Source organism: Paroedura picta, chromosome 13, assembly GCF_049243985.1.
Source record: "Paroedura picta isolate Pp20150507F chromosome 13, Ppicta_v3.0, whole genome shotgun sequence".
NCBI lineage: Eukaryota > Metazoa > Chordata > Lepidosauria > Squamata > Gekkonidae > Paroedura > Paroedura picta.
This window is the reverse complement of record NC_135381.1, coordinates 16,254,946-16,277,185: the sequence shown is the minus strand read 5'-3', so window position 1 is coordinate 16,277,185 and position 22,240 is coordinate 16,254,946. Positions and strand designations below refer to the sequence as shown.

Here is a 22,240-nt window from a genome sequence, read left to right as displayed (position 1 = left end):
CTTTCCCGGAGTTGAGTATAAATACAAATATTTTCTGGTCTTTGTTACCACCTTTTAAAATAGTTGGGGGTTTCTTAATCCCTTCCTTTCCTTGTGTCCTGCAGATTCCCCAGTGAACAAACCAAGGACAGTGACCTGGAGGATCTGGCAAAACTCAAGGGATGAGCCAAGATTTCATTGTAATAAATAAAACTGCACACGTCACCGGCTGTCAGCCGGGCTTCTGCTAGCCTGCCCTGATCTCTCCTGTTGCCCAGAAAACACTGGATTTGAATGCAAGGAGATCTCCTCTTCTTTTGTTACTAACCACAGACCGTTTACACTTCTCCTCAAACCCTCTGACCCACAGATTCTTCTTTTATTTATTTTGTTAGTTTGCTAGTTTTTATTTTTTATCTTTTTGGGGAGAGGACGGGGGAGTGGGAGAGGCGGTGAGAGGAGTCCTCTCTCTTTTTTTTGTTTTGTTATTGTTGCTGTTTTGCTCTTTTTTGGAGCCAGTAGAACCATTTTATGAATTGGGTTTCTGTGATCGTGCATAGGTAGCTTTATTGAGGAATATTTTTATTTTGGTTTGGAAATCTTTTTTTTTTGTTTTATATATATATATTGTGAGTGGGGGCGTGGTGGGACAGACTCGGTCATGAGAACAAGTCATTTTTAAAGGACGTTGATATAAACCGAAAGCAGTTTTGAAGGGAAGAGAAATCGAAGAGGCATTGATGCGATTGATAGTTTTTCTCTTTTTTCTGTTAATGTGAGATTTTTAAGATGTGCAGAATAAGCAGGATGTGAATGTTCGGAGAGCATTGCTATGGAACAAACGCGAACTGTATATTTTGCTAAGTGAAAAAAAAACACTATTCCCTATGGGTTGGAAAAAGGTTTCCCCCCCCCCTTTTTTTCTAGATTTTAGGTTTCTGTGGGTTTATTATTGTTATGCTTTTTTTCCTCTTGACCTTCCTATATGACCTGTAAATATGACAAGGGGCTGCTGGACCTTGTCTCCATAGAGCAATTTTCGGTTTGCTTTCTTTTTTCCTTTTTTCCTTCTGGGCTTTGATGCCGTAAATGTGAGCAATACTCTCCAGTTGGACCATGATGAACCTCCTTTCTTTTTTATACCTTTAATGTAAGATTTTAAGACCTCTGATGCGACAGAAGTGTGGTGGGGTGGGTACGAGGGGTGTGTGTGAGCGTGCGTGTGCAGGGGTGGAGAAGAGAGGTGGCTGAACCAGCCGTGGGCTGCCTTGTGGAGCCGGTTCCAGCAGGCATAGCTTCTGTGGCAGTGCCAGCATATGCTTCAGCAAAGGGCTTCGGCTGCCACCACTGGTCTCTGTTAACACTGTTGATGAACTTTTAACTCTCCCAATATTTATTACTTCCTGCAAATGGGGTCATAGCCCACAGGGAGGCCTGGGGTGCTGTGGTATGGGGCATCAGGGGTGACAATTCAGACACTGGACAAAGGGAGTTTCAGAATGCTTCTCAGGGATCCTTTGAGAGAAGAGCTGCAGCTTCACTGTCCTTACACAGCTGTTATTTAACTGGCCAAACAAGAGAGGTGCTGGGATTCAAGCTCATTGGGGGAACGGAGCAAAGGAGAGACACTGTGCCTCTGCGTACCTACTCAGAGACCCTCTCCATGCAGGTTGAAGTCCCCCCATTCCCTACCCAGTTTTTCATAGAGTCTTGGGAGGTTTTTGTTACTCCTACTATCAAAAACTGCCAAGACTGAAACCAGGATACAGGGATGTCCATCTGCAGCATAGGTGGGGAATGCTCATGTGTACAGAGTCATTTGAAGCTGTTTGCTTTATAGGCATCTTCCCCATGGGTACAATACTCTGCAGTGTGCATTGTATTCCTTAATAGGTGGGGCAGCAAGATAATGGTTGGCCTTCTCTCAGAGCTGTTGCCCTTAATAGGCTTTCGGATCTCAACTGGTTCTGGGACTTAAACTAAATTCTAAGAGTTGGGAGGTATCTGAAAGCCCATCAAGGATGTACTTTTATGAATCCAGCTTCTGTTTTCCCCAGAGGTGTAACTGCCTTGATGAAGAACTAGAGCATCACTCCACACTGTGAGATTTTGGATGCTGTGATTTTGGGCAGCCCTTGAGACTGCTACACAGCTGAAACTAAGTGGTAGTGGGCTTGATTCGCCCTCCGGATGAGGGTTAAAAGTAGGATATTTCTGAAAAGTAGATAAAGGACTGCTCTTGGCCTCATAGCTTCTTTCTTCTAGTCTCCTCCCCATAAAATTAATTGACAAGGGCATTTTACATGTTACGTTTGCACCTGCAAAGTTTTAAGCATACATTTAACAGTGCAAATGTGGCAAACAGGGTGTCCTGCAGGTATAGTCCTCAGGGGCACCTTTTTGAGGGTACACTCAGTATCAAAACCGGATCTGACTCTTCGGCCTGTGAAAAATGGCCCTTAGCAAGATTTTGCTAATACAACTTCCCAATTACAGCAAGAGCCTGGTGGGAGAACTGCTTTCAGGGGCAAGTCTGGGTCTGAAATTAGTTTAATCTTGAACCAAAGACCTTGCTTAAGGGAAGCGACTGAGCCTTTTACTAAGATGAAGCTTGACACTTACTCCCAGGGAAAATAACAGAACTTCATCTTAAATATTCCAATAAAGAACACCGTTCCTTCCCTCCCTCCCTCCCAAACTTTGTCCCTCTGAGCAACAGAAAAAGGAGGGTGTGGCCCCTGCTGCATCCTCCCCTTCTTAGGCTGGCAACAGCAAGGAACTACAGTGGGTCTTCATAACCCATGGTGAGTAACCCATTTCTTTTTCTGGCCCAATATGTTTCCCTTTGGTTTTGGTGGTAAGGGTTTGTGGGAGCATTACAAAAACTAACAGCACTCATTTGACCAATGGCTGTATTGAGAGATGAAAAAATAAAGAGCTTATTCAAAAGCGGCATCAAACGGTTACAGACAGTACCATTTGGAGCTGCCAGGGTGATGGGAATGGAGCATCTTTGAATATGGAGCATCTTTGAATGTGAAGTGGGAAAAAGCCTTCTTATGTTCAGAAAACCGGCATAAATGTGCAGGGGAGCCTTCGCCCTGAAATGCTGGCATTTGGCTTGCATATGGCAGTGCAAACATGGACAATGGGCTCCTTGCCGCCGGAGGCTGAAGTGGTACAATCTAGCTTCCCCATTCAATTTTGATTGTCTAAAAACTGGTGCCCGAATTCCCATTCCACAAATAAGGATGTCTCCATCAGAATGGTTTCAGCTCTCTTAAGGAAAAAACCCTGCCATCCTTTCCCTTTTCCCATTTCTCCCCGTAGAATTGCTCTCTTATCCATGGATCTCGAGTATTACAGGCCCCCCCAACCCTAAGCAGTTTGAAAAATATTGGGAGAGTTCTCTTTTTGGGATAGGGTGGGAAGATGGGGGAGGGGTACTTAGTTATATAGTACTGGAAACACAAAGCAATAATTTTTGTTACTGAGACGAGTCTTGTGTGTCTGTTTTTTTTAAACAAATGAAATTAAAGAGCAGCAGCAACTGATTGGGTTTTATTTTTATTCTCCCGTCTTCAACTTTGGGGGCTGCGGAAGGCACTCTGCTTCCTCCTTGGTACCTTTGCTGAGCTGCTTCTGTGGCCGTCTCCCAACCTTTACTGGCTGTACTGCTAAAGTCTGGAATTTGTATTCCAGCCCTCTTGGCTGCTGGCTAGAATTGGAGCTGTGGTTGGGGAGTGGCTGTGTGTGTGCGCGTGCGTGTTTTTAAGAAAATAAAGCTGTGGTTTTTATTAAGCCAGTTTTATTACACATCAATGTTTATTCTCTCCATACCTGTAACCCCCTTTTCCAGATTTTCAGTTTAAAATTCCTAATAAATTATTTGAAAATGGCTTTTGTTTTGTGGTGGTCTGTAGTGAGTCAGTGTTTCAAAGCTTCTTTCTCAGGTTGCATTTGGAAAACCTCCCAAGTGTAGATATGTAGGTGAGGGAAAGCAGGACAGAGGTAGAGATAAAGAGGATTAAAAAAAAAATTCTTGGGGCATTTTGAGCACGAATTCATTGTAGTTCAACAGCCATATGAGTGACAAGGCAGCTCTGAGGATGCAGCCAGCCCAAAAGGCATACAGGAGATGGGTGATCTGGCTGAAGTATTTTATATTTATTTCTCCACTGAGGGAACATTTGCCTGATACATCATGATGTGGCTGAATTTAGCTGTTATTGTAGGGTGGCAAAGTGTGAGGTAGAACAGTCCGTAGGAAGTTTTCCTGCTCAGGACCCATTCAAAACAACGGGAACTGTGAAGGACCCATAGTACTAGTACCCAGAATCTTTATTCCAATTGGGTTTGTAAAGGCAAACCTTTGTTTGGTTTGTGCCCTAGTTAACAGGGTGAGGGAAGAGTCGTCCAGAACTGTCTTCTCCCCCCCCAGGCAACCAAACATTTTAGGTCTGTCCTGCTTCTCCTATTTATTTATTTTTTTAATTTATTTTGGATTTTTATGTCCTGTCACTCCTGGGGGGCATAGGCAGGGAGGTGGTTCCTCAGGTACACTGGGCCCAAGACCTTAAGCCTGATCCAGGATTCAACTGGCAACCAGTGCAGTTGTTGGAGTATGGGGAGGAGTGAACATATGAGCAATACCCCAGACCACTAACAATTTCATGCTTGGAGTACATTGCCCAGTCAAAGAGAAGGGATGATATTCATGATAAAAGGTAAAGGTATCCCCTGTGCAAGCACCGGGTCATGTCTGACCCTTGGGGCGACGCCCTCTAGTGTTTTCATGGCAGACTCAATACGGGGTGGTTTGCCAGTGCCTTCCCCAGTCATTGCCGTTTACCCCCCAGCAAGCTGGGTACTCATTTCACCGACCTCGGAAAGATGGAAGGCTGAGTCGACCTTGAGCCGGCTGCTGGGATCAAACTCCCAGCCTCATGGGCACACAGCTTCAGACAGCATTTCTGCTGCCTTACCACCGTGCGCCACAAGAGGCTCTTCTGATATATTCATGATAAATTGAGCCTATCCTTTAAAACCCTGGTGAGACAGGACAGTGTGGGTGCTGCAACACCTGTTCATTCAGGCAATCAACATTCAAGCTGCCTCTTATGTTTGCAAAGCTGCTGAGAATTCCTAGACAGGTTGTTGCTGGCATTGTTTGGCCACCAATCGCTACAGCTGATTGGATTAAGCTTGTGACTCCAGCCATTGCCCTTTTGTGTGTTTGAGTCTACAAGCCGGAGAGTCCGCAGCTCAGTTGGAGAGCCTTGGTTTGCCTGCGGGAAGTCCCAGATTCAGTCTGCAGCATCTTCAGTTTAAAAGGACACAGGCTTGAAGCTGCCTCTCCCTGGAGCTGCCGTTAAAGTCGATAATACTGGAACAATACTGCAGTGATTTCCCCTAACCTGATGATTTTAACCTCAGATAGCTTCATGTGGAGACTATGTTGGGAATGGTTGTTGAATCAAGACTTAGTTCACACACTGTTCCTGCCTGCGCTATGAAGTGGTGGCTTGCATGTATAAAATATTATTTATTACATCTATATACCGTCCTTGCCAATGTCTCATGATGGTTTACATAGGAACAGGAATAATACAGAGAAATAATCAAAGGAACAATAAATGGAAAACAGTAGAACAATAAATTCATAACTTGCAGAAGGTTCCAGGCTCAGTCCCTGACTTCTCCCTGAAAGACCCTGAGACCCTGGAGAAAAAAAATGTGATACATCAGTGATACATACTGCTTGCAGTCTTTTCAGTGGAATGCAATCACACAGCTGAGGAATCAAGCTACACACATGTGAACCAGGCCTTAGATTACTTTTTAAACTGCAACCAACAAAAGAATTGCTCTGTATTCTGGAATTCTAATTCAAGATGGACCATATGGTAGAAGCAGGGTAAGCACTCTGTACATGTTCCTTGGAACTCTGTTGCTTTATGATCTGTTTTATGTAGTGGTTAGGAGTGCCGACTTCTAATCTGGTGAGCCAGTTCTGCACTCCCCCACATGCAGCCAGCTGGGTGACCTTGGGCTCGCCACAGCACTGATAAAGGTGTTCTGACCGAGCAGGGATATCAGGGCTCTCTCAGCCTCACCCACCTCACAGGCTGTCTGTTGTGGGGAGAGGAATGGGAAGGTGATTGGAAGCCGCTTTGAGACTCCGGATAGAAAAAAGCGGCATATAAGAACCAACTCTTTTTCTTCTCATGTTCCAAGGTGAGATTTTCATTACAAAACTATGAAACCCTGAAGGATCCTCTACAGATCAGCAGCAGAATGATTTGCATCAGGACAGTGTTAAAAGTTTAGAACAAAACAAGGTTCTTTATTGGAAAAACCTGTGTCCAAACTCATTCCTGGAAACAAAGTAGCTGGTTTTCCAGCCGGCCTTGGCCTGACGGAAGATGGACGCTTATAGAAAGGCAAACATTGGCCTCTTATCTCAGAACCTAGTGCCAAGGTAAAATGACCGTATAAAAGGGAAACGCTGAAGCTCTGGCTTCTCTGCTTTGCAGACAAAATGAGCCTCATCCTTCTTCTGGCATTGGGTAAGTTGTGGTTAGCAAGGCATAGTGGAACAGGGACGGGACAACACCTTGCCTAAGCACAGAAAGCACGTCCATTGCATTGATTCTGCAAAAGACGTGGAAGGAACCCTCTTAAGGACTATGTTTGTGTACCGGATTCAAATGATAAGTGAGGTGCTGCTGTTGGTTCTTCCTTCCCTCCAGTTATGGGACTCCCCACTCTGTAGGCTTACCAAATTCCAAGCCTGAGCACCTGCTGGAAGTGTTGCAAGGCTGCTTGGGGCTGTTTCTTGATACCCAGAGTCCAGTGGCACCTTTAAAACCAACAAGGATTTATTCAAGGCTTGTGCACTCAAGAGCGCTTGCATTCAAAAGCTCACGCCTTGAATCAATCTTTGTTGGTCTTAAAGGTGCCACTGGACTCTTTGTTTTGTTGTGCTGCTTCAGAACAACATGGCTACCCACCTGAATCTACTGATACCCAGAGTTGAGAAAGGGTGGAGACATTTAAATTGCGTGCATGTGCACATGTGCTTCTTTGCTTTTTTTATCTGCACTGCATCTATAGAATGGGTAGGTTGTAATACATGTATGTATTAAAAGCATGCTGTGTGCTTAAATGTGCAGCCATAGGGAATAGTTATAAAACTAGGAAAGGATCTTTCTTCTTTGCCACATGAGGGCGCATTTGCACAGTCATGAACCTTAGATCAGTGGTTCCTTCCTAGCGTTTTTGGGTATCGTGACACACCAATTTACTTCCTATGGTGACCCATCCCGGGCTGCCCCCAAGCTTCTTCAGTGCCCTAGGCAAACTCTGACCTTGGCACAAATCTACCCTGGCATTCAATTTTCCATGATGTCCAATCCAATGTTTCTGAGAATAATTTTTTTTTAAAGGGGGAGGGGGAGTAGCCCAGCTAGACTGCTAAGGGAAGACATGACAGAAGTTTAGAAAATATCTAGTGGGGCTTTCCCCCCCTCCCCCATAATATTAGAACTTGGGGGTGCCCCATGCAATTGTTAGGAAATAGGTTCAGAACAGACAACAGGAAAGACTTCTTTAGTAATGAATAATTAAACGGTGGAATACATTGCCAATGGAAGTAATAACAGCCACAAGCATAGAAAAAAGGAGGTTCAAAGAGGAGAGGTCAATCAACGGCCATGGTGATTGAAGGGAATCTCCCTCTACAGAGGCAGCAAACCTGTGAATGCCAGAGCCGGGAGACAACGTCAGGGTGTGTCTCAGCCCTGTTTTGTTCTGTTTGTTTTGCCCTCCAAGACAACTGGCTGGCAGCTGTGTGAAAAAGTACGCTGGAACAGATGGGCCACTGGTCTGATCCAATAAGCTCTATTTGTGTTCTTCTGATGTTCTGCAGGAAATGAATGAAACAAAGGGTACTGACAGTTCAAAGCTGTAACCTTGCAGTCTTCCAGTTGGGAGGCTTTTTCAGAGTTGTGTAGTACAAAAACATGGACTGACTCTCTTGCTGGGGGGCTAATTGTTTATCACTTTAAGAATAGAGCTCTTGAGAGTTTAAGAATGGTGTATACTTTCTATTATAATTCAGAGGAAATCTTAGTTTGGGGAAACCCTAAGTCAGGTTCTCAAGTGATAATTTCCCCCTTTCTCTTTCTCTCTCAGTGGCCACAGTTGGCGTGTCCAATGCTGCTATCCCTCGGAATTTATGGCAATTTCGCAACATGATCAAATGCGTCATCCCAACCAGTGACCCACTGAAGGATTACAACAACTATGGCTGCTATTGTGGCTTAGGGGGCGGTGGGACACCAATGGATCAGCTAGACACGTGAGCAAGTCCTTTATACCCAGCTCCTTGAGACCCCCCCACACACCTTGAATCACTGACCAAGCTTCTCTCCAGAACAGGGGTAGTCAACCTGTTGCAAACGCTGCCAGGGGCTCATGGGAATTGTAGTCCATGGGCATCTGGAGGACCACAGGTTGACTACCCCTGCTCTAGGATGTTTTAAGTCAACAGGTATGGTTAGGAGATAGGATGGTAACAGATATCAAAAATTAGCCTCTAATTCCAATAGTAATAAACAATTCCTGGATATGTCAAATTGAGAAGTTTATTAGGCACGGCATCAAAATGGAACCTCCATGATCCAAAGCAATCTATCCCAGAGTTCTATGTATTGGAAACAAAGAACTAAGAGAGGCTTGTGTCATCCTAGTGAGCTTCTTAAACTGCTGGGCTGGCTGCTGTCAGAAGTAGGGGGCAGAAAATGGAATCCTATTATGGCTGGAATTTCCCTAAGAGATGTTCTTCTCCATGTTTCCTCAGAACTCCCATTTTTATGGGAAAATACAATCTGAGATGACAGACACTAGACTTCTTTGGGACTGACCACAGGAAGTTCTTCATCAGAAATCAAGAGCAAGCCATGACAGCTTTTTGAAGGGTCAAATTGGTATTAGGCAGGGGAGAGAAGGGAAACTGTTAGGAATACAATCCTCTCAGCACAACTATTTTGATGTTACTGAGTGACAAGAAGCTTGAATAAGCTCAAGGTCCCAACCTCAATTTTCTATCTCCTTTTTATTAATGACCAATTACTTTCACTGTTCTGGGACTCCAGGAATGGAAAATGTGTATGTGTTTGGGGCAGGGATGGAGCTTTGCTGATGTTTTCTTTTCCCCAGTTTACAATTTAACACTTTCTGCATATTTGGGACTTTCTTGATAAGCAGACTGGCCCTCACACACGCACCTTGTGTCTTGGGTGACTTCATTTCACCACCCAAATTCTGACTGAAGGGCTGCCACAGGATGAATTGTCAGATTCCTTGCTCAATGGAGCCTCCATGTTCAGAGGAATACACCCTCGGATACCAAATGCTAAGGGAAATAAGCAACAACCAGCATCTTCACAATTAGTTTCTGAGCATCCTCAGAACACCTGGCTTGCCGGTTGCTAGAAAAAGACCATGAAAAGTATTTGTTTTATGTTATAATCCACCTTTCTCACTGGGAACCAAGGTGGATGACACAGAGTGAGACAATAAAACCAACAGGATGGGACAACCAACAAACAAACAAACAAACAAACAAACAGTTCATTCTACAAAGCAGGGCGAGTTCTTCTGAAGATCAGGTAATCACTCTGAATGCTTTTTCTTTCCTGAGCAGGTGCTGTCAGATTCATGACAGCTGCTATTCCGCAGCCAAGAAACATCCCAACTGTAAATTTATTCTGGACAACCCCTATACGGAGATCTATTCCTACAGCTGCTCTGGCAATAGCATCACTTGTGGTGGTAAGTGGAACTCCACACCTCACTTAGCTGCCTTGGGAACCCCATGGTATAAAAAGGTAAAGGTATCCCCTGTGCAGGCACAGAGTCATGTCTGACCCTTGGGGTGACGCCCTCTAGTGTTTTCTTGGCAGATTCAGTACAGGGTGGTTTGCCATTCCCTTCCCCAGTCATTTTACCCCCCAGCAAGCTGGGTACTCATTTTACCGACCTCGGAAGGATGGAAGGCTGAGTCAACCTTGAGCCGGCTGCTGGGATCGAACTCCCAGCCTCATGGGCAGAGCTTCAGACAGCATGTCGGCTGCCTTGCCACCCTGCGCCACAAGAGGCTCTTATCCCATGTATACTTTGTGCATAAAGAATCCAGGTTTGACTAGTTAAAAGAATCTCCAGTTACGGGGCTGGAAAGCAGGCTCAGATGCTGCTGACTGCCGAGCCACTCTCGAGAATGGAAGCCGATGGTCTCAGCCAGTATGAAGCTGTGTCCTATGATGGAGATGATGAGACCAGGTCTACCAACAGCACACAGAACATGAACATTCCTTGTGGGTGGGCAGTGTTTGAATTAAACCCTGCATGATCTCTGTGCTTCTGGCTTGGTATGACGTTGAGGGAGAATTCCCAATTCACTTACACTGGTAGCTGCTGGTGATGTTTAGGAAACTTGATTGTGGACTTTAAAGCCCGGAGAAGTCACGGCTTACAATCAAATTTTTATCCTCCTTTTTAACTAGGTGCGCCAGGTTTTCTGACCAGGCTTAAGTACTGTTTTTAATAGATAGCCAGAACCCTGTATTGATTGAGGGGGTGGCAATGTTTTTGTCATTAGGATGCATGTAGTTAAACGGTAATGACTGGGGAAGGCATTGGCAAACCACCCTGTATTGATTCTGCCAAGAAAACGGGCGTCACCCCAAGGGTCAGACATGACTCGGTGCTTGCACAGGGAATACCTTTACCTTTACCTTTAGTTAAACTTCAAAGCTGATAATTGTTTATTTCCATAATAAGATCAGAGTCCAGTACCACCTTTAAGACCAACAAAGATTTATTCAAGGTGTGAGCTTTCAAGGCAAGAACTCAAGCTCACACCTTGAATAAATCTTTGTTGGTCTTAAAGGTGCTCCTGGACTCTGATTTTATTGTGTACTTCAGACCAACACGGCAACCCATTTGAATCTATCCTTATTTCCGTAATGTACATGTTAGTATAATTCTATTAATTTTATTGTCGTCCTTTGACTTCTACATGCCTGTAATGGTTTTACTAATTCTATTGTCCCTTTTATCATGCTAATAAAGGCTTGTGTGTGCGTGGACTTCAAAGCCCTTTACAACCTGGGCCCCACATTTTAAAGGACTATCTCCTTCCACATGTCCCTGTGTGCCAGCTACAGTTTGTTAGCTATCCTACCACTTTGGGTGGCGCATATATCAGCAACCAGGGCCTAGTCCTTTCCACTGTGGTTCCTGCTCTAGGGCAGTGGTCCCCAACCTTTTTATCACCGAGGACCACTCAACGCTTGACAATTTTACTGAGGCCCGGTGTGTGTGTGTGTGTGTGTGTGTGTGTGTGTGTGTGTGTGTGTGTGTGGGGAGGGTAGTTTACTCCTCTACTCTCAACCACTGCCCTAACACTCTCTGATCGCTATGGTAATGTTTAAACATCCCTTCAAAATAAGATACAGACACGCCACAACAATGAACATAAGGAACATTTTACTTTCATGGAAATTTTAACTCATGACAATGACAAATCAATGAGAACCCTGAGCTTGTTTCTCTGCAACGAGATAGTCCTATCTGGGAGTGATGGGAGACAATGACAACCGAAGTGTGTTGTAAAGGGCCCGGGGGGGGGATGAAATAAAGGGCCGGGGGGGAGGCGTCCTTCGTGGCCCACCTCCAATTAGTCAACGGACCACATGTGGTCTGCGGCCCACAGGTTGGGGATCGCTACTCTAGGGCCTGGGCTCTCTGAAGACATGGGTGGGGGGCTCCTTGGGGATCTTCAGGAGCTGCTGCAAGCCTTGCTTGTTTGACAGGGCCTTTGAGAGGGCTTGAATGGCAGGCATTTTGCGGGGTGGGTGGGAGGAGAGAGAGATTTGGGGCTTGCTATTTTTGCTGGAAACGTTTATAATTATTATTGTAAGATGCCTTGAGCCACAAAGAAAAGCAGGGTAGAAATGTTTTACTAAAGTCCTGTCTTTGATCATTATTTTTGACTCTGCTGTTCATTTTTCTGGAAAGTAGAGCGTTAAACATTTACTATTTTGCCTCTCACATGTTTTTTTCATATTTTTCACCTATACCGAGTGGCCCATTCGTTTTGTGTATCTCCGGGAGGATGACAGGCAGTGGGGAAAGTGAACAGGTGTAGTCTGTGATGGAATGCCAGCCCAGCATGCTGTTACCCAGCATGGTATAGTGGTTAACAGTGGTTAAGAGCAGCGGCCTCTAATCTAGCATGCTGGGTTTGATTCCCTGCTCCTCCCCATGCAGCTAGCCAGTGACCTTGGGCTCATCACAGTCCTGATAGAGCTGTTCTGACTGAGCAGTTCTGTCAGAAGCTCTCTCAGCCTCACCTACCTCACAAGCTATCTGTTTTGGGGAGAGGAAGAGAAGACAATTGTAAGCTGCTTTGACACTCCTTTGGGCAGTGAAGAGAGGTAGTTAAAAAACAACTCTTCTTGTTCTTCTTAGTGTAAAGGTTCTAGGTATTTCTGGGTGTGATCTGAAATGCTGAGGGAAGCATAAGCAGCTTTCTAAAAGAGAGGGCGATCCTGAGATCTTTGTTTCTAACCTCCCCTTCTCTCTGCAGAAAAGAATAACGAATGTGAGGCGTTTATCTGTGCCTGTGATCGCTCAGCCGCCATCTGTTTCTCAGGGGCTCCCTACAACTCAGATTACAAGAATTTGGACACTGGCAAACACTGCAAATAAAGCTCAGGCTGCCTCACCCATGCAGAGAGCTTTCTGCGCTTCCCTCATCAGGGTCTCAACGGCAGCTCCGTGGGCCAATAGGAAGGAAGGTGGAGGAAAACTAGTTAAACAAATTGGTTGCCTGAGTAATAAAATGTGGCATCAACACCTGTCAAGTTTTTTTTGGTTTTGGTTCACTGGTTTTGCATGAATGCACGATGCACCGCTGACTTCCTGCCACACCGACCTCTAATCAGGGGACAGAGGGCAAGGAATACGGTTGCCAGCTCTGGGTTGGGAAATACCGGGAGAGTTTGGGGGTGGCGCCGGGAGTGGGTGAGATTTGGGTCAGGGAGGGGCCTCAGGGGAGTGTAATGCCATCGAGTCCCCCCTCCTCCTCCAAAGGAGCCATTCTCTCCAGGGGAACTGATCTCTTTAGTATGGAGGTGACCGGTAATTCCGGGGGATCCCCAGGTCCCACCTGAAGGCTGGCATCCCGAGCAAGCAACTACATTGCAGGGAGGGAGTCGCAAAGCTCTGCAAGGCGGCTTTCCAGAACAGCCCCATTCTCTTGCCAGGAGTGCTTGGGGGGCAGGAGAGGGTCGGGAACTCTCCGTGATCCCACCGTGCGGACCATTAGTCCCCGTCGGCAAGAAGGAGCGCTTCCTCCGGCCTCGCCCCTCCCCGCGCTCCGGCCTTTGCTTACGCCATAATGTGGTCGGCCCTGCAGTGCTGCGGGAAAGGGAGGAGGAGGAGGGCACGGGAAGCGCCGGCGGCGAGCACGGAGCAAGGACTCTCCAACCATCCCAGTCCGGGGAAACGTAAGGCCACGCCCCCACGCCTTTCTTGGAATAGGGCAGAAGCCACACCCTCTACCTCCCGCCCCGCCCACTAGGACACCTGCGTTACGCTCCTGTCTTGTAGGATTGCTTCCGTCGACGCATCGGGGTCTCCTTTCAGGAGCAGAGCTGAGGCGTAATGATGAGAGCCCCTGGGACCTGCAGGGGGGCTTTTCCTACTTGCATAGTGTCCAAAAAGGTTCGCTCTGGGATGCACGTGTGGGATTGCCAACCTTTGATTGCAGATCCAGTCACAAGGTTCTGTTTTGAGTAGGGTTGCCAGCTTGCAGGTGGTCAAGCGAAGAAATATCAAGCTGGCAGCTAGGGCTTATTCATGTTTGGCAATCCTTACGCCTCTGTTGGTAGTATAACAATGCCACTTATAATTATCACTTTGCCTAAAAGGTCTCCACTTTATTGCTTGTATTGGAGGGGATCGTGGTCTCAGCCTACCCCTTCGCCCCTGAGACCACAATCCCCTCCAATGCAAACAATAAAGTGGAGATGTTTTAGGCAAGGTAACACAACAAAAATAGAGTCCAATAAGACCAAAAAAGATTTATTCAAGGCGTGAGCTTTCAAGTGCTTGCACTCTTCCTCAGACTGCAAAGAGAACAATCCCTCCTGCCTTTGCCATCCAGGAGCAGGAATACTGAAGGGCAGATGGTTGCCAAGCAGAGCGGGCTCCCGAGCTCCAGACCCTCTCTTAGAAGATCTTAAACACATCTTTGAAGAGCAGCTGCTGATGAAACAGCTGGGTTTCTGGACTGGCTTTCCAGTAATGATGACTGCTTATGGGTCTGTTGCCAAGCAAAACACCACATTTCTTCTCACCTGCTTTCTGCAGGCCTAACTCCCCCCACTGTTAGTTCCCCTATGTACCAGTGGAGTGCCATGGCTGAGTATTCTCTAGTTACTCATCTTTGCACATATTTGTGACTAGATCCTAGGGATACTCAAAGTACGTCTCCCTCTGCTAAAAAATGGCACCTTCAAGACTGATGAAATTTTATTCCAGATTAAGATTTTGTGGACTAGAACCCACATGGTGACAAAGTGGTTTATGCAGGAATAAAACTGCCTCGGTCTTTTAGATTGTCACTCTTGTTTACATTGGACGGTAAAAATGTGCTTTGAGATTGCAGTCTTTCTTTTAAATAAGAACATAACAGAAGTAGAGCTTGCTGGGTGAGGCCAATAGTTGTCTAGTCTAAGGAGTTGCTCTGGAGATTCAAACAGAGGCCCAGGCTTTTCCCTGATGTTGCTTCCTATTACTGAATTTTGTAGGATTCCTTCACTAGCCTTCCTTCACTAACCAACGCCAGTATCCACCTGTAGCACTTCATAATCCACCTTGGGTTTCACCATCCTGATTTTTTTTTTTGAATTTAAAAAAATTCCTTGATCCCACCTGGTGGAATGAGCTCCCGGATGAGCTGAGGACCCTTTTGGAGGTGTCACAGTTCCGGGGGGCCGTTAAGATAGAGCCACCAGGCTTTTGTTCAAGGCTAGGCCCAGAAGATACTGGGTCCCTCCCCCCTTGTCCCCCCTTTATGGGACAGCTATTTTTGGACATCAGTTGTCGATTGCAGGCATGAATGGCTGACCAGCAGGGCTCTGCAGAAGGTGGGAACCAGGGAGAAGGATTATGCTGCCGTATCGGTTTGCTATTCTATAGTGTTTTATCTGTATTCTGGGGGGTTTATTGTAATAGGGGTTTTAACTGTCTCGCAAGGCATGTTCTTAAGGCGTCACCCTGCAAATGGGAAAGATGAAGAGCTCTCAGTACCTGATCATTCCTCAAAACATAAATTGTTAAGAAGGGCATTTATTTAAGGGGAGTACGGTGATATTACAAAGGGAAATGTTCAAAATGAAGTTTATCAGATGTATTCTCCTGTTTTCATTTCAATGTTCTCTGCTTTTGTATTCCACTTTAATTGCACTGTTTGTTATGTATTCTATTGGTTTTCATTGCATTATTTTCGAATTCAGTAATCCTCTTTGATTTGCAATGAGGAAAGTGGGCTTGAAGCTAAGTGGATACATCATTTCAATAAGGTTTGCCTCGGGCTAGTTAATTGAAGGGGGATAATTTGGATTTTTTGAATGATATGCTAGTCTGTCAATCTGCTCCGTTTCCTCCCCTGTCACTTACTTTTCTGACTGCCCGTAGGATGGAGACCCTGGATGAATTTGACAATGAATATCCACTTGTCATAACTTTCTGCGAGAGGATCTCCCCCCAGGACTTTGAGAAACAGTCCCTGAGTTATACTCAGAAGTCTCTGCAGGATCTTTATACCCAAATGGAGCAGAACCCCAGAATCTGTGAAAGGATCCTGCGCAAGAGGAAGCAGATGGAGAATGAAGAAGCTGGTTTGGTGCGATATCTGAAGGTAAGGTGTTAGCAAGAGATCCAATGGAGAGAGTTGATCAGCACAGTTGGTGACGTTTTGCATGGCATGGAAAGGGAAGCTGCTGCCTAAGGCATAAAAGCAGAAGGCAGGAAAAAGTTGACAGGCCTTCATGGGCCAGGTTTCTCCACTTATGGCCCAATGAGGCCATAGTGGAGAAACCTGGGATTTGAATGCATCTGTCAGTACTCTAGCCTCTGCATTACTCTGGATAGCTAGCACCTTGCCGTGCTTGAATTATGTGGAACATTTGCCTGAAGGATTCATAGCATCTTGTGTGGCTTGTGTGACATTTGGGTTGTACAGGTAACTTAGGCTGTGCAGGTGGTACTATCAGTTGCACCTGGGGCTTAAGGTCTTGTTTTGTCCTAAGAATATGTCAACTGACTCATTGGATATTCATAAGAGAAGCCAACACAAATCTGGATCTATGTTTGCTATGTACATAGCACCTTTGCCTTGCTTAAATTATGTAGAACAATTGCCTGAAGGATTCATACTGTCTTGTGTGGCTTGTGTGTTTGTGACATTTGGGTTGCACAGGTGACTTAGACTGTACAGGTGGTACTGTCAGCTGCAACTAGAACTTAGGCCTTTGTTTTGACCTAAGAATATGTCAACTGACTCTCTGGATATTCATAAGAGAAGCCAACACAAATCTGGATCTCTGTTTTCTATGTATGAAGTGACATAACCCTGATGTGACAGAACAGACTGTTCCATAGTATTTGCAATGCTCCCTTCACAATTTATTTTAAAATTACCTTCCTGCAAATAGAAATCTAGCACAGTAGGGAGGAGCCTTGACTGGAGCACTTTCCCTGATGAACTAATTATCTTCTTGGAGGGGATATTTTGGTGGGAACTTTCAGAAGTGGTGTCTCCTACTCTCAGTGTCAAGTGGTACAGTCCATTTTGTCACCTTGGGACTTTTTCACTTCATTTTGCCTCACGTGCAGCCTTCCTACTGTTGTTTTCCAGGCCAAGTTCTTTGCCATGCTTCAGGGAGACATGAACTACAGCAACTTGATGGAGGAAATGGAGATGGGAGAAAAGGCAGAGCAACTGAAGCATGAGATGCAGAAGGCCAGTGACTATGCATGTAGTAAGCCCTCCGTTTTTTGCTTGTTTTGAAAATGTGCCTATGAGGAGGTAGCATTTTTCATGTTAATATTTGTAGCATAGAGAAAATTCTTCTCACGGCACCTACAAATTACACTTGTGGAGGCCAAATTGATTTCAATTAAGTTCCTTGCTTTTAGAGATCATATAAGCTAGTGTGATGTATAATTGGGGTCAAATCCCCACAAGGCCTTTAAACTCAGCTGGTGACCATGGGCATGTTACTCTTTCAGTTTAAGCCAACCTGACAGGGTTGTTGCAAGGATAAAATGAAGGAGGAAAGGGTTGTGTATTTCTAGAATAGGCAGCTTGGAGGGAAATGTCCTTTTAACAGAAGCTTACTGTAATAGGATGTATTTTACCAAGACCGTTTATGCACTGGGAACTTCACTGCCCCACCCCCTTATCAGGAGCGCAGATAGGGAGTGGATGAGGTGCACCAGGCCAAATGCTCCCCCGTGTGGGTGCAGGAAGAGGTGGAGCAACCTGCCACGACTAAAACTCCAGCCTGGAGCGCAGCATGAAACCTCCAGTGCATAAAGAACCAATGCTTCCTCTTCTTCCCCCATATGCTGGTGTTGGTGAGACAGTGAGCTAAGAGCTCATGACTGACTGTGTCAAACGCTGCTGACAGGTCTAATGGCATTATTTCCCCTGAGACGGAAATAAACATGTGTCTTCAACCAAACAGGTACATTTACACCGTGCATAGCAGAAAACTGTCAGGATTTGCGGCTGTGTCTCTTGTGAAATGGCTCAAATGCAACTATTCCTTTTCAGCTGCCAAAAGTGTGCCATGGCAGCAGCTGGAGGTGAGGACCAGGAAGAACATTGTGTCAGGAGGATTCAGCCCCAGCCAGATCACTCTTTCAGACTCACGTCTTGCAACGATGCCCAAAATCTTTGGTTCTTTCCCAAAGCAGGTTTGCGCTTCTAATTTCTGCTAAGCCCACTTCATCCTACTCCAGGCTGTGAGGCTGAAGACGTGTTGCTTGCAGGGCTCTTTCCAGGTTTTCTCCCTTCTTAGTTCCCTCTTGGTTGCTCGGAGGATGTGACCCAGGACCTTCTGACTCCTATACTTCCCTTAGGTTATCCCACTTACAGATCTCTTACCTGGACGACTGCCTGTAGGTTACTGAAGATGATGCTAAAGAGCTGGGCCTACAGATTGGAGCTGGAGAGATAGGCCTGTATTTTACCTGCATTCTCTGTGGGCTCTCAGACTGCATCTACACATTAGAAAATCCCTCAGGAACAACATGCCACATGGCAGCTACTATTGTCTCCGCTGTACAAAGCCACTTTACTTATGTGGCTACATGTAAGTTTTACAATGGAGCCAATATTGACTCCATGGAACGGTTTGAGAACCCAAAAACAGCATGTGGGTGGCAGAGGAGAGGGGCTCAAGCACTTATCTATGGGTGCTGTAGTCACAAATAGAGATCTAGGAAGCACCCTTCACACAAGTCCTTGTGCTGTTTCCTAGCAAATATAAGGACTTTAATATGTAGATGGGCTTATTCACAAACACTTGTACATAGAGTAGGGAGCCAGGAGTTGCTTGCTGCCCAAATTTCTTTCTGTCTCAGCATCTCTTATGATTAAAGCAGGCGTAGTCAAACTGCGGCCCTCCAGATGTCCATGGACTACAATTCCCATGAACCCCTGCCAGCATTTGGAGGGCCGCAGTTTGGCTACCCCTGGATTAAAAGATATTTCACTTGTTAGGAAGCTGCGATTAATTCCAACTCTGTGGTAGGTGGATTTGTAGAGAGTGTTCAAACTGCAGACACAGGATTGCTGTGCCATACTGTTCGTTTTTATTTGCCCACATGAGTGAACCTAGAAATGTATTATAGGAACTGACCCAGTGCATGGAGCACAATGGTGGCCTGTGCTGAGCTGGTGATTTCAATGGGGGAAGGGAGAGATGGCTGTATGTGCCAGAAGTCTTTCCCAGCTTGAGGGGGAAATGGAAAAAAAACATTTAGGGCTGCTCAGGAAATAATCCCGGGTTGGACTGTTTAGAAGAGTAGGAGGATATCACTTCCTCAGCCCTGCTACCATCCTGGCAAATACTCAGGTTGGCCCGTAGTGGTTGCAGTGACTTCATTGTGTTGCTTCCAGGGCTTGATAAGCTTTTCACTTTTCACATCAATAGATGGAGAGATCCATGGATTCCAACACAGACTTGAAGCAGCTCTGGGCTGGCATGTCTTCTGTCAATCAGAAGAGGTGAGAGGCAATTGAGACCTATGCAGGGAGGGAAAGTCTAGAGAACTGCCTAGAGAACAGGAAACCTATGGGTGGGAAAATCAAATCCTGATGGGGTGGAGGGAAGCTCTCCACAAAGCATCTCTTTCTTAAATTTTTCACTGAAAGGCTGATGGCCCTCAAAGTGGACAAAGGGGGAGGAAGCCAGATGTTCAGAACACAGGATAGACTCTGAATGACTAAACTCATGATGTAAAGCCAGAGAGGGAACCTAACTTGATTGGAGATAGAAAGAAGGGGTCATAAGTGGTAGGGCAGACTCAGAATCACAGAGTTGGAAGGGGCCATACAGGCCATCTAGTCCAACCCCCTGCTCAACGCAGAATCAGCCCAAAGCATCCCTCATATGCCCTTTCTTTGATCTACAGTTGTGACTTTGTAAATGGAGTTGAGGCAATCTCATAACAATCTTTCTTGTCATAGGCTACAATGATACTAGGCACATCTGCACTAAAAAAAAAATAATACCAGGATTTCTCTGAGATACCCCATTTCATAGAACTAAATGTCCCAGGATTTCCTGGATGAAGGAGTTTAAGCCTGTGGTATAGCTATGCTTCATCTTTCTGTCTCTCAACAGCATAGTCGACCTGCGGCCTTTAATGCTCAACCCTGGTGGCTTCCGTCCCCCATACCTCGGTAGCAACTCCTTCAGTAGACTGAAATACTCCAGCTTTCCAAGGTATGTGTTCCTTTCAAGGTTGCCCACATGTTGACTGAAACAGCAATGCAAGCAGAAGGAGACGGAGATTTCTCTTCTGTAAATTTAGGCATAATCTAAAAAAAAAAATTCTCAAAAGTAGCAGGCCAGATTAGTGGATCCTGCTGCAGATATTGTAGAGTATTGTTACACAGTCTTGTATTTATATCCCAACCCTTCAAGAAGCTTAGGGCGTCATGCAGAGAATCTACTATTCTTCGAGGATTTCAGGATATCTGTGATTTTATTCTCTTAACCAGTGGTTCTCAATCTGGGGGTCGGCACCCCTTTGGGGGTCGAATAACCCTTTCACAGGGGTCACAGCAGGGCAAGTAGCTTGGCCAGGGGGGCACCATCCACACAACAGCCTTGCGGGGTAGATTGAGATAGAGAGTTCATCTGTCTGGAGCAGTGGAAAAGAACGAGATTGGCATGGTGGGACAAGAGGCAGAACTGAACTGAGAAACCCCGAAAAAAAAACAATTTATATACAATCATGAACAATGGATCTTCACTCTATTGGTCAGTTTCGGTTTAATTTCTGTGAAAGAACACTTGCATAATTTTATGGTTGGGGGTCACCACAACATGAGGAACTGTTTTAAAAGGTCACGGCATTAGGAAGGTTGAGAACCACTGCTCTTAACAATCCTGAGAGGTAGGCTAGGCTGACATATGGTGAAGATCTGAACCTAGGTCTCAACAGTCCACATCCAGAATCCTCATCATTACATCCAGTGGACTGTGACTGTAAGCCAAAGTGGTTTCATACCACATTGTGACAAGAGGTGGTGGTGGACAGTAATTTTACGCATCTCACCTTTCTCAACCACATTACCGCTAAGAAGAGACTGAGGTCTTGGGTATTATATGTGAACTAGATTTCTGATGCGTCCTTTAACTTTTCGCCAAGACCATTGGGTGGTGGGGGGTGAGTGAGTGGAATAAATGGCAGCCAAACTAACTTCTGGAGGATCATTGTCCATGGGGTTGCGATGGGTTGGACACGACTTTGCACCTAACAACAATACACATCCCACCGGTGGGTTGCAGGAGTAGTCTAGTGGGTCAGCAATTACCGACAGAATTCACTCTCCCTCAGTTCCCAAGTCCATCTGGGTCTGGAGTGGACATATCAATAACAGAATGCCTGTAAACCCCAAAATGTTCTTCTCAAACTTCTTGTTTCTATCATGGTGGGACACAGGTTCTTGGGTAGAGTGGTTGGTATGGGACATGGGATACAAAAGGTGAAGAACAACTGGTTAACAAGATATGTTTCCTGGTTTGGCTCAACCATAATATTAACGGTCACAGCTTCCTGCAATGGAACTTGGTAACTGTAATGCAAAATCACAAGTCACAGAATTCCCTGAGCCAAGGGAATGACTATGTACCTTTTTAGTTTGTTGTGTAGATGCAGCCTTAGAAGGCACTTGGAAATCCTTACTAGGAATATTTTCTCATTCTAGGACTCCCATAAACAGCCCTACTTCATCTTCGCAAAGCGCTGGCCCATCTGGCAGTGACTCGGTTTTCAACACTCCTATACTGGCCAAGTTCAGAGACAACAAAGATGATGAGACGGATAAGGAAAACCTGGGCCCCGGCTCCCACTTTACGGAGCCCTAAATGTCTTTTTCGTGTATGGGACGATCCTAAGTGAATTAAAGGTCACCGCATACTCCTACCGTGGAGATAGCTGTTGATGCCTCTGATTGTGGGCTACAGAAGAAGGCCAGCCAGGTTAGCACTTGGAAAGTGTTGACAGAACAGAGATATTTTTAATGGTGGGTTAGGGAGCATGCTTTGAAGGGCTTCTCTTTAGGTTTCTTTCTGTTTCAATTATTAGTGCAGATATAAATGTCAGCCAGTTCACAGAAAGAAAGATCAATCCTACTGTTTATTCGTTTTTCAGAAGTGTTTTAAAACTTACAAAATTAGAAGATAGCAGCGGAGATCATACGTAACCAACGCATACTCCGTGTATTGCTGAAGCTTTAGCATCTTTTTTGCCTTGTATTGCTGAAGCTTTAGCATCTTTTTTGAATGTGCTCTTTACAAAAGCTCGGCTCCAGTGTGATTCTTTTGGCTCTCAGCATCCTGTGAGACCCACAGAAAGGGCGATTTGAGCTTAGGTTTTTCCCCTG

General features: G+C 45.5%; 3 protein-coding genes across 9 annotated transcripts in view; all 3 read left to right on the top strand.

The window, feature by feature from the left end:
• The window catches only part of MSI1 (musashi RNA binding protein 1), a 55,035-nt gene extending 51,158 nt beyond the window's left edge, over nt 1-3,877 (top strand). For all 5 annotated transcript variants that reach the window (XM_077308805.1, XM_077308804.1, XM_077308802.1 and 2 more), the window contains one exon: nt 105-3,877. The gene's annotated coding sequence lies outside the window, so the exon portion shown is untranslated. The remainder of the gene's footprint in view (nt 1-104) is intronic.
• Nucleotides 3,878-5,692: 1,815 nt separating this feature from the next.
• On the top strand, nt 5,693-12,891 carry PLA2G1B (phospholipase A2 group IB). Of its 3 annotated transcripts, none has more exons than XM_077308791.1 (4): nt 5,693-5,896; nt 8,176-8,341; nt 9,689-9,816; nt 12,635-12,891. In XM_077308791.1, exons 2-4 carry the CDS (start codon nt 8,235-8,237, stop codon nt 12,754-12,756), a joined length of 357 nt encoding a protein of 118 aa, XP_077164906.1. In that variant the 5' UTR covers nt 5,693-5,896; nt 8,176-8,234; the 3' UTR covers nt 12,757-12,891. The 3 variants fall into 3 exon arrangements, with proteins under 3 accessions (XP_077164906.1, XP_077164904.1, XP_077164903.1); XM_077308789.1 differs by lacking the exon at nt 5,693-5,896 and adding an exon at nt 5,963-6,216; XM_077308788.1 differs by lacking the exon at nt 5,693-5,896 and adding an exon at nt 6,265-6,548.
• A 300-nt stretch (nt 12,892-13,191) lies between these two features.
• LOC143823006 (uncharacterized) lies at nt 13,192-21,787 on the top strand. The gene is made up of 7 exons (XM_077308787.1): nt 13,192-13,556; nt 15,751-15,973; nt 16,973-17,096; nt 17,894-18,036; nt 19,278-19,351; nt 19,971-20,072; nt 21,563-21,787. The coding sequence occupies exons 2-7, from the start codon at nt 15,752-15,754 to the stop codon at nt 21,720-21,722; spliced, it is 825 nt and encodes a 274-aa protein (XP_077164902.1). The 5' UTR covers nt 13,192-13,556; nt 15,751; the 3' UTR covers nt 21,723-21,787.
• The last annotated feature ends 453 nt before the right edge of the window (nt 21,788-22,240 follow it).